The sequence below is a fragment of the Myotis daubentonii genome, chromosome X (genome assembly GCF_963259705.1).
Source record: "Myotis daubentonii chromosome X, mMyoDau2.1, whole genome shotgun sequence".
Classification (NCBI taxonomy): Eukaryota; Metazoa; Chordata; class Mammalia; order Chiroptera; family Vespertilionidae; genus Myotis; species Myotis daubentonii.
Window position 1 is genome coordinate 25,718,397 of NC_081861.1, and position 15,165 is coordinate 25,733,561.

The following is a 15,165-nucleotide window of genomic DNA, read 5'->3' on the forward strand; positions in this document are numbered from 1 at the left end:
CTAGGAGTGGAATTGCTGGGTAATAGAGTATGTTTAAATTTTTATTAGACACTACAAAACAGTTTTCCATAGTGGCTATACCTGTTTGACTTCCTACCAGTTTTGTAAATTGGAACCACCAATAATGATTCATGAAAGTGTCACACATTGTGTTGTTATTGCCTATTAAACTTTCTGTCTCCTCAGGGAATTATGTCTGTCTTGTTCAGTACCTCAAACATACTGGGTACTCAGTAAGTATTTGTGTAATTAGAATCATAATTAAGTGGCTACTCTTTATTATGCCTAAAGGTCTCTACCACACAATTTAAAGAGTTAACATATGTTACCAAGGACAAATCATTATAGGCATGGAAGTTTTATTACCCAAAGGACAGTCCCAGTTTGTTATGGGTGGAACTATATCTTATTCATTGTTGTATTCTATATGGCATAGGACTGGGCACAGAGGAAGCACCTGTAATAATCAGCATGCTATATGTGGTTAGGTAACAGATTAATAGAATGTTAAACCTTCCTGAAACCTTTACTTACCCACATTTCTGGACTCAGATTGAAAGAAGGCAGAGAGGGAGCCTCTTCTACCACTCACTACCTGCACAGCCACGAGCCCCAATACTGGGAAATATTCCCCTAACCTTAAGCCCACGATCTGATTTTTTTTTTAACCTATACAAGACTATTTACTGCAGCATATATTTAAAACTAGAGGCCCAGTGCACAAAAATTCATCCACTCCGGGGGGGGGGGTGTCCCCCGGGGGATATCCACCTGCCAGCTTAGGCCCACTCCCTGGGGGATGGGGCCTAAGCTGGCAGTCAGACATCCCTCTGGCAGCCTGGGAGTCCTCAGGGGATGTTCAACTGACAGCTTAGGCCAGTTCCCTAGGAGAGTGGGCCTAAGCCACAGTCAGACATCCTTAGCACTGCCAAGGAGGTGGGAGAGGCTCCTGCCAACGCCGCTATGCTGGCAACTGTCTGCCCAGCTTCTGGTTGAGTGGAGCTCCCCCTATGGGAGCGCACTGACCACCAGGGGGCAGTTTCTGCATTGAGGGTCTGCCCCCTTGTGGTCAGTGCATGCCGTAGCAACCAGTTGTTCCCTGTGGTTCCACCCTTAGGGTCAATTTGCATATTACCCTTTTATTATATAGGATAGCAAAAGTTTGAAAACTGTTAAAATGTTATAGTATAGCCAAACAATAGAATACAGTGTGGCCTTTTAGAAAAAGAAGAAGCTCTTTATGTCCTGACATATTGCTAAATATAAAACAACAAAAATTAAAAAGTCAAGGTGCAGAGAGCATGTAAATTACACTACCATTTGAGATTAATAAAGGGGGGGGGGAGACTAGATAGAATATTTTCTGGATGGAAGATACCTACAATCTAACCTAGCTCACTCTCAGCCTTCATAGCCTGATTTCTGAGGTCCACTAAAAGATCCAGATGATGCCAGCTGGTGAAGTTTGCTCCACTATAAAGCATAACCTTATGTCTCAACCTTTGAAAGGGCTAGTATTTGAAGATTTATGGAGCCTGTGACACTAGGTCTTTATTCTATGCCTATAACTGCCTCTAAAGTTTTTTATTCCTCTGAGAATTTGTGGACTGAGGATTTAAAAAAAATATGTATTTGTATTGATTTCAGAGAGGGAGAGGGAGAGGGAGAGAGAGATGGAAACATCAATGATGAGAGAGAATCACCGATAGGCTGCCTCCTGCACACCCCCTACTGGCGATCACGCCTGAAACCCGGACATGTGCCCTTGACCTGAATGGAACCCAGGATCTGTCAGTTCGCAGGCCAATGCTCTATCCACTGAGCCAAACCAGCTAAGGCTGAGGATTTTTTTTTTTAATCTTTCTTACATGAACTAGGCCTTAATCAAAATTCACTGCAACTCAGATTCATTTCCATTTCTAGTACCATCACTGCCCACAACCAGCATGATGGATGAGCTGGCTAACATTTTGAAAGTAACAATTTATCTATTTATCTATCATCTATCTATCTATCTATCTATCTATCTATCTATCTATCTATCTATCCATCCATCCATCTATCTAACATGTCCCCTGATTTGCATGTTTTCACCCTATTAATGTAGTGTAATCTTCAGTCTTGCCTCCCCTCACATCTAAGCGACATAGGTTATAAATAAAAATCCTCAACTTTGTTCCCATGTTGAATACTAGGTTAACATATGTAAATCTTGGAAACTTGGGAATTTGTCAGTCCCAACTTTCTGTTTAACTTACATAATCATTTGGATAAAAGTGCATATATTAAGGAAACATCTGTAGTTTTTTATACATTAAGATGACATTTTTTTCAATATTTAAAGTTACCACTTACTATTGAATTTTTTTGAATTCTTTAAAATAGTCACACCAGAGTCCTCCAACGCAGGACCCTGAATGTCATATACTTCCCCCTTTTCCATGGATCTCACTTGTGAATATCACCATGCTTTTTGCATAGTAAAAGGGATAATATAAGTAGCATTCTTCTTAGTTTTCTTCTTAGACAATTGTGCTCTCCCTAATCAGAGCTGAAGGGTTCTAGAAACAGGGATCAAAATACATTTTAAGATATTTGGGGGAACTCTTAGACAGCTGTATGGTGAATCACCTTCACAAAAGTATGTAATCAGTTATGATACTCCTTTGGAGAGATGTGACAACACCATAGACAATTAAGATCATTTCATATATTGCTTTTCCTCAGAGTGAGGTCAACTGATGTACCCATGATCTCTAAAAACCACATTTCTAATAATTCTCTATAATTCTTATCTTGAGCTCTTCAGCTCTCTCAAAATATCCTGTTATACCTTAGCCTTTAAAAATAAGTGAATACATAACTGAGACAGCATGTGGGCTTGGGGAGAGACCTCTTCTTCTAAGCATTATTGTACCCTTATTGAACATGGATGTTAATAAATTAGACATTCATTCAATCAAAATATATTCAGTTCTATATTGTATGTAGTGGGCATATGTGGGTTTTCCCCACCTACTCATCCATTCCTAACATCACCATAATTTCTTTTTTTAGGATTATTTATTTTCCAGTGTTGATATTATTGGTGGAATGATAAATCCAAGCTTTTGTCTTACCACTATCAAAACCAAGGAGCTCCTGAAGATGTGGCTTTCTTCTGCCACATCCTTCTTCTCACGGCTCAGTGCAGCACACAATTTAAGCTCAGCCTAACAGAAGCAGTTTCATGAGACTCTGAATATTAATTTGGTAACATGAGGCTACAAGAAATTACAGTTTATTCTACCTAATAGTAATGCCCTCACAAGAAGATTCAATAAGACAAGCAATAACAAGTGTTGGAGAGGTTGTGGAAAAAAAGGGAACCCTCATTCACTGCTGGTGGGAATGTAGACTGGTACAACCACTATGGAAATCAGTCTAGCAATTCCTCAAAAAATTAAAGATAGAGCTATCATATGACCCAACAACCCCATTCCTGGGTGTATACCTGAAAAACTCGAAATCATTTATACACAAAGATATATGCACCCCTATGTTGATTGCAGCATTATTCACGGTGGTCAAGACATGGAAACAGCCAAAGTGCCCTGTGATAGAGGACTGGATAAAGAAAATGTGGTACATGTACACAATGGAATACTACTCAGCCATACTAAAGGATGAAATAGTGCCATTTGCAACAACATGGATGGACCTTGAGAAGATTATGCTAAGTGAAATAAGTCAGACAGAAAAAGCTAAGAACCATATGATTTCACACATATGTGGGATATAAAACTAAAACTTATGAACACAAACAGCAGTGTGGTGATTGCCAGAGGGAGGGGTGTGGGGGAAGAAAGGGGTCCCAGTATGAGGTGACAGGAGAAGATTTGACTTTGGGTGGTGGGCACATGGTGCTATATACAGATTTTGTAACTTAGTAACCCACACATGAATGAAACCTATATGTTCATGTTGACTAATGTCACCTCAATAAAATTTAAAAAAAAATAAGATTCTCTGCTAGGAGACTACCCCTGTGGTTTATGATTTGTAGACCTGTATCTGTTTTCAAGCCCCATCCTTTAACTTTCCCATAAATTTCTTGAGTTCTCAAAACCCTTTCAACCATTTTTCTTTTCTTTAGGTAATCAGAACTAACAATACTGTCAGTTCAAAGACATTTGGTTTCTGTTCTGGCAACCAAAGCACCTTGACTGAAACATTGTGCTTGGCACTGACAATATGGCAGTCAACAAGACAGATGAAGCTTAAATATTAGTGGGAAACAGGTTTACTCCACACTAATATAAGAAACTCTATATTAAGAAAAGTCAGCCATTGCTTTCATATAACTCATGTACTTTAGACTATTCATTTATTTATTCATGCACACAACAAATGTTTATGACATGCCTACAAGGTGCTAGACATTATCAATATGAATTTAATCCATTTTATTTGTTTTGCCTAATCAATAGAGTTATAACTAGGTCCTTCCTCCATTGCTCCAAGCTCCTTGTGTCCCCTAAATTCTTTAAAGTCAGGACCAGAAACATACCCATTAACCATAGGCTTGAGGTATTGAGGTTATAATAAGCCTTACTTCCTTTCACCCTTTCACTCTACAACCTTCCCATATCTCTGGGTACAAGGAAGGTAGGCCATCACAGATGATCATTGTCATCTTTGGGACTTCTGAAAAAACAGTAAGGATTAGGGTCTTGGGCAGGAGCATCCTTAAACTTGTCCCAGAGAGAGTTTAGTACTAGTCAGTGTTTCCAGCTTGCCCACAGTAAACTAGAGCACAGCAGAGAATAAATAGTTAGAGCCAGTACCCTGAAAGCTCCAAGGGGCTTTGTTACTTTGTTGATTTAGTAATGAGGATTTGCTTGTGGCATTGAGAAATGGAGTCCTGCCTTACCCAAGCTGTCCCCCAAAAACCTGGAATACCCTACCCTCAGTCCTGACTAAATACTGCAACATTTATTGCTGGTGAAGCACTTCTCTTCCACCAAATCCTTGTTTTACTCATTCACTATTCCAATGTGTATATCTGGTCTCCCCATGTAAACAGTAAGTTGCTGGGAGTAATAGCATAAGTATGACATATCTGAATCTTTCTCTTCATGTCAGGGCTCAATGAATGCTTGGGAGTTGATTGTTCATTGAAAGCAGCTCAAAGGTTCTAGGGTCTCTTTTCCATAGTCATTTGGGTCTGTCTTCACACAATTGTCAGCCATTTTGTGGGTCTAGGAAGAGCAAACCAACGGATGCCTGAAAGATGTTTAATCAGTGTTTCCCTACAATTTCAAACCGTCACCTAATTTGTGATAAACCCATGTTTTACTAATTAGCAGGAGGAGTCATGACAGGAATCATGAACTTTTCTATAAAATTGAATTTCTATTTTTGACAGCATGTCAGGTCATTAGAGACAGGCTGTACGTTCATCACTCCAGCAGGAGCAGAACAGTCATAATCCTATTACTCTGAAAATAAATGTAATCAAGGGCATTTTCACAGCCAAAAATGATCCCCCAAATCAAAGCACATGCAGAGGTATATATTTGTAGATTTGTTAATTATACCCAAGTCTTGTCCCTAAATCTGTTTTTGAATGAAGGTGACAATATTGTCAGTTCAAAGACATTTTTAACATTTGAGATATTTTGTTCATCATTTATGTTAGTTCTTATTCACTCACTGGCTCATCTTCCCCTACAAAAAAAAGTACACAGAGCCCTATGTGGAACAAAGTATGTGGGATTTCATCAGAGCAAAATTTCATAGGCAAGGGGATTGACTCAGGCAGATAATCAGGGGCCTACAAGTCTACCTACATTTTTATGTTTATGGGATGTCAGAGAGGGAAAAGAAGGAATGTAAGAACTTTATGCCAGTGACAGGTACCAGTGTTCCAGGCTATTTAATAGTCAATGGCAAATCTTATTTAAAGGATCCAATATGGTACCTTTCATAGGGTAGACATGTTGGGTGAGGCCATGAAGGGGTGAGAGGTGGGTGGGGTTGGAAAGAGAAAGGAGATATAATATTGTGTTTCAGCCTGGCTGGCATGGCTCAGTGGTTGAGCATCAACCTATGAACTAGGAGATCATGGTCCGATCCCCGGTCAGGGCACATGCCTGGGTTGCAGTGCTCAATCCCTAGTATGGGGTGTGCAGGGAGGCAAACCATCAGTGACTCTTTCATCATTGATGCTTCTATCTCTTTCTCCTTCCTTCCTCTCTGAAATAAACAAAAATATATTTTAAAAAATAAGTAAATAAAAGTATTGTGTTTCACTATGCTAGAAAATTCATAGACATCATTTTTATTTAAACCTCACTTTAGCTCAAGGATGAGTATACTATTATTATTACTTCCCCCAAGTCTCCCATCTAGGAATCTGTCACATTTTTGTCAAGAGCTAGGATTTGAACCCAACCCATCTCTGTTGTCTCCACAGCTCACTGCACCATACATACTTACAAAGGTAATGGGAGACTAGATGTATGATACTGAAGCCCAAGGGTTTATCTTTCTTTCTCATTTGAAGGGTCCAATGGTCTTTATTTATGTATGTATACATTTATTTATTGCTTGAAGAGGTAACATATTCTCTCAGTACAAGATTTGAAAGATATGAAAAGGTATAGGGTGAAAAGTAAATCTCCCTTTCATTCCTGCATCCGGATACCCTGTTACTCTTCATGAAGGAAACAACTGATACCAGTTACTTGTGTATCCTTCCAGAACATGAATGCAAGAAGCCTCCCTGGCTGGGAAGCTTTGGTGGCAATATTTGGAATGGGATTAAGAAGGCCAGCTATCATGCTAGTGTAAAACAGGCACAATTATCTTCAATGCTCACTCTGTTGCCTTTGGGTGACTCTTCTGGTCTCCATCCCCTTACTTTCCTGCTTACCTTGACCTGTCCTTCCCTCCCTAGAGAGAAACTCCAGCTTCAGACAGTTCCTGTCCTGTTACATTCCTCAGAACCCTGCTTGCTGTTGCCTCACGAACTGCCATGACTGAGAAATTTATCCCCACTAGAGAATTCATGGGTGTCTGTGGATTGATGAGCTACCCTTTTCATAGAACATGTTTCCATTTTAGCAGGGGTGTTCAATCAAAAGAGTGACTTGAATAATGGGGATTTCAGGTGCTTTGTCATGAGAGAACAACAGGATAGTGAGATTTTGTTTGTTTGTTTTTCCCAAAATGTACAGTCTTGTGACTCTTCCCATCTACTTCCTCTGTGGTGTCAGGTCAACTGGATATTCTGAAACTTTGGCTACCTGAAATTGATTCGCAAGCAGTAAGAACCCTGATCTGAATTTCTTTTTTTCTTTCAAGAGTATGTGGACACTCAGAGTTTTTGAAATAAAATCTCTAATGATAAATAGACAGTTCTCCCTTAGTATATAATAACTATATACTCAAATATTATCTAAAAAGAAAGAAACCACTGTAACAATAAATAGGATAATTATTCTGACTTTAATATTCACTAAATGCTATCTCATTCTGCTCCTTCCAAAATAATATTTAGAATATGAAGTTGGAGCAGATGGCTTCACAAATTCAACATTTTCTCCAATCTGGGGGTGGGAGAGTAATGTATTTCTGCTGGGATTTATTGAAGGAATGTTTGTTTATGAATGGAATTCATTTTGATTTCCACAGGTAATATTCTTCTCACACAATTAGGCACAACATCACAACTCAAGGGAGAGCAACAGTAGGAATCTTCATCGTAGTTATCTGTATTAACAAAAAAAAACACAACAACATTTTTTTGTTAAAAATTTGAACAAAGTCCTCGTGGTATTGGGGACTTTGCATATAGTAAAAGTGTAAGGAATTTTATCTAATGTAGAAATAAATATAGGAATTAGAAAGGAAGTGAAAGTTGTGGTGCTTTCCTTGGATAGTTTAATATAAATCCAGGGTGAATTAATTCATCTCGACAACACTGCTTAGGCAATTACAACTACATATGTTCTTCATGCATTGTGAAAAACAAGCTGTGTTATTCACAGTAACTTTAACCTAGGGGGGGATATGTACAGACAAACCTCAGAGGCCTTCAGAAAAGTCAACATAAAATGGTAACACACATACCTATACCCTCCCATTAATTTAATATTCTTTCTCTGAAGGTTTAGTTCTTAGCCTGAGAGTGCCTACTGGCACAGAAAACACAATTTTTCATTCTGTGCTGATAGAATCAAGTTTCTGGCTGCCACAGTCTGATGGTAGCATTCAGATTGCAGTTTTAGAACCTGAGCCAAAGAGACTGGACTACCTGCCGCACTGGCTGAGTTACTTCTTCGGGTGCCTTAGTTCTCTGAATCTATTGCTTGGTACAACATTAAAATCCTGGATATGGGATATGTTGGTGCTCCCCATAAGAAAAATGTGTACAGTTGTTCGGTATATTTGCTAATGAAACAATATCCCACAGGGACAGCAGGGAAGCCAATACTAACCAACCCCTTTGCAAAAATGATTTTACCCAGTCAACTCCAACTATTATCTACTAAAGAGCTTCCATAACCCCTGCTTTCTATATGCCATAGCTCTCCAGTGCCTCCATATGAGCATCACAGTATATCTACAAGCTAGCTGGCCAGAGATTGATGAACTCTTGTGGGCAAGGAAAAAGTTTTTTATATGCACCAATATTTCCATACAGAAATAGAGACTGAGACACTGTACACTAGACCAATTAGTTAAAATGGAAAATAGTGCTGCCTCACACAGTCTTGTATTGAAGATAGAGAGACTGCAGCTCTGAAAGTAATATGCCCAAGGTGACAGAGTTAGTGACAGAGCTGGAACTTGAGCCAAAGCTTTCTGACTCCTAGTTTGATGCTTAAATAAACAACCCACCATGCTGATTCCAGATTGGCTACAGCAATTGGAAATAAACTGTTATATGGAACCAACATAATGAAAAATATAAGTAGAAAAAGCAGTTCTACAGCTAGCACTGAGAAGGTGGGAGTACGATTACAGCCAGGCCACCAGTGGTGTTCTGTGATTGGAGTATACTTTGGTCTTTAAGAAAGCAACCAGAGGCCACTGCACCATCATCCAGCTGAAAACACAGAACATAAAGTCATCACAACATCAACTTGAGCTCTCAAGTTCTTTCTCACTTTGCCTTTAGACCTATTTTTTCCTTATATTTTCCTTTCCAACACCCATCTCCACTTCAATATCTGTCTCTGTACTTAGACATTTGACTTCCTGTGGAAGAAGGTGAGCATCTAAGAGCGTTTTACAGCTCAGTGGGTAATCTTGGTAGAATGTGGAGAACACTAGCTTGAGATCCAGGACACCCAAGTCCTGGAACCAGTTCTCTCTATTGATAGGCTGAGTGACTGTCCATGAGGCAGTTTTATTTTCCTGCTTAAGGTTCCTCACCTGTAAACTGAGAGGATTGCACTACACAATGTCGACATTTTTTTCTGCTTTTAGTAATCTATAACAATTTTTTTATATTACCCATAGCTTTTTTTTTTTTACTTTCAGTCCCTTCTCTCTGCTATTAGTCTAATAACCCACCAGATTTGTACATACAAAGTGCTTCTATATACACTTTCTCAGCCAGCTCATGTATATACGTGTACCTGTACTTTTAGTTTTGAGGAAGAAGTATATCTCAAGACCACATATGTGGCCTCATATTAATTCAATATCTCTTAAATATAAGTATAGGCAACACAGCCATTTCTCTTACCACTTGGGAAGCTTATTTCTGAAGGAGTGCCTTGTGAAGAGCCTAAAGATTTGAAAGTAGAACTACTTGTCGTTGACTTGAGGGATGGTGTCAACAATTTGTGCTTGAAGGTTTTCTTCAATCTTTCCTGTTTATACCCAACATTTAGCTCATATCTGCTGCTCCCATCTGAAATGACAATAAAAATCTTAAAAACATAAAACTCATCAAATTCTATACTTTAGATGGGTAAATTATACCTCAAAATCATGTTTAAGTAATCTAAAGTCCAATGTACAGAGTGTTTGTTCTGAGTACTTCAAGTAGTCAGATTTTTCATGAAATTATAAAAAGTTTGAATTGTCATATATGGTACAGGCAGAGCCAATTCACCTACCCGGGATACTTGCTTTTCCTAGAGTCTGGCACAATGATTAGCAGGTGACTGATATGCCCAGCATAATGGAGTAGAATCTTTGAGTTCAAGCACTGCTTTCCCTAAAGGAGCTTCGCATTGAGATTGAGAGAAGCTGCCTGAATTGGATGGAAGAGCCTTTTTATACATAGAAAATCAGTTTGCCTGGACTGGAGATATTCCCAAAGGCTTCATCAGTGTCCACTACATTTCCTACTGTGCAGGAAGGGCCATCGGTACATTAAGGAAGCCCACTAGCCAGCCGTCTTAGGGATGTTGACAAGTTCTCCACCTAACCATCACTCTTTCCTTCCCACATTCACTCAACTCAGTGTTGGCTATGGGCCAGAAAGCCCCTGTGACAAAGTGCCTGGAACGCAGTAGACAATCAATGTTCTCTTAATCAAATCAAGACTCAGGTGACAGCAAGGAAAAGCAATCCAAGGAATCTGGGCCAAAAGAGAAGCTTCACTAAGTAAAAATCACATCTTTAACCTGACTTCATTAATCTCAGCACAGAAGTACAAATTATTTTCATGACACGGAGACAGCCTCCATTTTTATGCTAATGCTTCATGAACTCAAGTAAGGAGACAAGTTAATCTGATTAGTTTTAGAAAACCTATACAATTCAAAAAATTGCCCAGACTGGCATCTTACCAGAAAAGTTATCCAATTGCAACCGCCTGCAACAGAGGTGAGTCCGCCACTGCTCCCGCACACTCTCCTTCATCACACAGTGGAACACAAAAATGAGGAATCCTATGACAAGAGAAGGTCAATCTTTTTCAGCTTCTTTCAATAGCTGTCACCAATGCCCAGAGTCAGGTCTATTCTTCTCACCATAAATACTAAGTAATCACAGGGTAATCATTGGCTTTCTGAGCTCATTCATGTTTCTAGAGCCTCCCTGCCAAAGGCAGTGATGGCAAGAAGACCTGTATCAAGATTTCATGTCAACCAGTGTTTTCCCTGGGCTGCTATCCCTCCTAGCGCTTGAGAGATCAGGTCTGCAATGATAGCCAGCCTCTGAAATTACTTTCAATGATCACCACACCCTGACAGCCCTGTGGAGAGACCCACATGTGAGAAGCTAAAGCTTCTAGTCCACGGCCATGTGCGAAGATTCTCTACACCCTGGCTGACAGATTGACCAACTTTGTAAAAGTTCCTGGGCCAGAGCTACCCAGCTAAGCTTCTCCTGAATTCCTTGTCTTCAGAAACTGTATGTTTGTCCTTTTAGGCTGCTAAAATTAGGAGGTAATTTGTTACACACACAATAAATAACAAATGCACACTCTTTTGCACAATTGCATTGTGTGGAAACCATAAATTTGTTGTCCTAGTTTTCCACTGCCAGCCCTTATTTTGCCCTTCAAGTGGCATATGAGTGCTGAAGGTATCTACCAGCAAGATTGGCCATTTCTCATCCCACAGTCTGAAATATCTCCTTGGGAGATAAAAGTGGGATGTAAGATGACCCTAATTAAAATGCCCTGGAGAGCCAATTGTATTTCCTAATGTCTGGGGGGTGTAATAGGAAGAAATAACTTGTCAGCAGCCTGACTTTTATTTATGGTACATGCTAAAAAGTCTTTTTATTCATAAAGCCTTTTCAAATGCTTCAAACTGAAACTCATTTGTACCATTTCTGAATTCTCATAGCACTTTGTTATAATATTTGCTATGTTTGGTTATATTATTCTCCATGTATTATTAATCTCTCTACCTAGCTGTAATATCTTTGAGGGCTGAAGTATCTTTCATTTTCATCTTTACATCACTTATTTCTTTTCCTCTAGTGCTATGTGTAGCAGCTCAATAGATGCTTGTTGACTTGAACCTCAAGGCACTTGATGCACAAATTCTCACAGCCTTCTGCAATCTTAATAATACCTTCTTGGGCCTCAAAATATTTATTTTTTCCCAAGTGCAGTTTGAAAACTTTTGTTCTCTATATAAGGTTTAGCTTGCCACTTCATTGGGCAGTTGTCCTGAAGAGAAACAATTAGTGATATATAAAAGATGTCTTAACTTATTGCAAGCTGAGCATCAGTCAATAGTAAATGCCCCCCAAATTCACTTCAGCTAGGGTATTAGTGGGAGTAAAGAATCTTGATTGAGTCAGGTGAGAGTTTCCTGCCATCTGCCCCGGTTTGGACCTTCCTCCTACCAGCATCATGCTCAGATTGGGAGACTTTGTTTTAAGAGGATAATGAAAAATGGTAGTCTTCAAAAATACTATGCAGCTGTAAAAAGGAAGGAACTCCTATCATTTCCAACAGCATGGATGGAGCTGGAGAGCATTATGCTAAGTGAAATAAGTCAGTCAGAGAAAGATAAATATCACATGTTCTCACTCATTTGTGGATTATAATGAACAACATAAACCAATGAACAAAAACAGATGTAGAGACAGAGAAGCATCGATCAGATGCTCAAAACTCAGAGGGAAGGCAGGGGAAGGTGGGGCTAAGGATGAGAGATCAACCAAAGGACTTGTATGCATGCATATAAGCATAAGCGATGGATGTGGACAACAGGGGGTGAGGGTGAGAGCAGGATTGGGGGGATGAGGGGACATTTGGGGGATAAGGACAAATTTGTAATATCTTAATCAATAAAGGGAAAAATAAATTTAAAAAAAAGAATACTTAGAGCAAACGAGAATAAGGATGGACTTGAAGAAAGGCTGAAAGAGCTGAGGTGTTGTATTTGGTTAGGAGAAAACTTGAAGTGGGCAATATAGGGTAAGGAGAGATGGTAGCTATAGTCACAATACCCTCTGAAAGGGCTGTCATGAAAAGGACAAATTCTATTTGTTTTGTGTGGTTGCCAGGTTAGAACTAGAAACAATGGGAGGAAGCCACAAATAATCATGTAGTAACAAATCACAGCTAGTGTTTATTCACCAATGACTAGATCATAGGCATTGTACTATTAATCTAATTTTTATAGATGAAAGACCTCAGAGCCCAAGAAATCTAGTAAACTTGATCCAGTCACAGAGCTGATGTTGAACTGACAGCATCAGGGCTGAGGACAGGTATTCTGGCTGCAAAGCCCAAAAGCTTAACCACTATACACACTACTCTCAGGAAAGGATGACTCAGGTAAATTTTAGAGCTTATTACATGCTACAGTGGCACGAATATAAATTATATTAATATATTTAATGAACTTTGTTGTATACCTTAAATTTATACAATGTTATATGTCAAATACATTTCAATTTTTAAAAAGAGAGAAGTTAAATATTCTGCTGTATAGAATAATGAGCTCTCAATCTCTGGAAAGTTTGAGGCAGAGGCATGTAACTTCTTGTCACTTTATGGCAAGTTGGATTGGGAAGTTATTGGTTCCCTGATTCCAGCCCTGAGACTTTCTGATTCCAGGTGGGAGGCAGCAATCTGGAGGCTAAATGGAATGCCAAATCTCACCACTTATGCTGAGGGATTTGTCTCCATTTGTAACCAAACAAATGTGGTGATGAATCAAGCATCCTTTTTTGAGCAGCAGCCACCTGGAAGGTGGTACAGCAACCTGATGAGAGTAAACCCTAGTCTCAGAGCAGGTAAAACTCCAGCTCCAGCATGAACAAGGGGCAATAGTGACAACAAACACCTATTACTGTTCTGATTTCCTGCATGGAGTTTAAGTTAGTTCTCAGATTTAAAGGTTATTCTGTGAATTCCAATGAGCTGCCTGCCAGCTCTCCCTTTCTGCCTGACAGCCTTCCTTTTTCTTTCCAATAACAGATTGATCTGCTTACTCATTAGAGCATAGGAATGAGGGAAGATGTCAGGTTTTTGTCAACTGCATTTTTATTTGTGCACCCGTCCTTCAGAAATGGCTCATGATGATCATACTTTTTCACACCTAACCACAGGGAAACCCTCTTCAGCCAAAATTATGAACTTGCCATCTGTCTTTTAAATGGCTACTTTGTTCACTTGCTTCACTGCATTCTTGTTTTGAGTAGTGTGTGTGTGTGTGTGTGTGTGTGTGTGTGTGTGTGTGTGTGTGAGAGAGAGAGAGAGAGAGAGAGAGAGAGAGAGAGAGAGAGAGACTTGTGTTTGAAACTGAGGGCTCTGAAAACACCCTCTCGTCAACATGGCACATTCTCTTTTGTAGGAAGGACTAGAAACTAGAAAGGCTTGGTGCTTTACTGACATAAAGCATATCTAACAGACAGAGACAGCTTGGCTCTGTTGATGTTGGATCTATGGGACTTTGGTTTTAGTCATCAGGAGAACCGCAATTGGATTGTGCTCCTACCCATGTAGGCTTCCTGCTTAGATACTACATCCCTTCCACAATAAGAATGGAGCACTTGCTGTTTTGAAAACACTCCTCCCCCCTTTTAAGTTCTAAACTGCTTTGCTTTCTTGTTCTTTTGTCAGCTTCCCTTCCCTTTAACCCCTCTTTCCATAAAGTGAGTGCATTTCTCCTCAGAATGAGTGACCCAGAGAGAAGCCTGGAGTTAGTGCTGAGGAAGAAATCTGCACAGGCATCTAGTTTCTAATTTACTTCTGTGTACATTCTACACCGAGTCTGGTTAGTTCTTAAACCATCATAATACAGAGACCAGGGTAATCTGTGTAGTCCAGGTAGTTATGTAAAGAGGTAAAATATAGAATCATCACCACAGCCTCAGTCAACAATCAAGGATACAATCAAGTGCTGACAGCCTCCAACGGAACCATGAGAGTGAGGTGGAGAGCTCACAAAAATTCTGTCCTCACTATAATAAAGAATAATAATGGCATGCGAAGGAAGAACAATACATTTTGTGTCTTTTCACAATCCAATCAGAATATGGCTATATATGGTTAGCATAATCTGGTGGGAAAAATAGTTTCAGTTGATACACTTCATTGCTGAAAAGTGAAGTGGTTTCTTGAATCATTAGACATGATGGAAAAAATATATGTCTTATTCTAGATTGTTTCCCAATTTCCCTGTAGCACCTTGCAAATGTTTACATACCAATTCATATTTCCCACAATTCCTCAGGGATTAATAACCACAA

The 15,165-nt window shown here is 39.4% G+C and overlaps 1 protein-coding gene across 1 annotated transcript in view; it reads right to left on the reverse strand.

The window, feature by feature from the left end:
- Window positions 1-7,512: 7,512 nt before the first annotated feature.
- Window positions 7,513-15,165, reverse strand: part of ADGRG4 (adhesion G protein-coupled receptor G4) — a 109,638-nt gene continuing 101,985 nt past the window's right edge. The window contains 3 exon segments of the mRNA XM_059678533.1: window positions 7,513-7,755; window positions 9,740-9,907; window positions 10,794-10,895. Coding sequence (XP_059534516.1) covers window positions 7,628-7,755; window positions 9,740-9,907; window positions 10,794-10,895 — 398 coding nt within the window. The 3' untranslated portion in view covers window positions 7,513-7,627.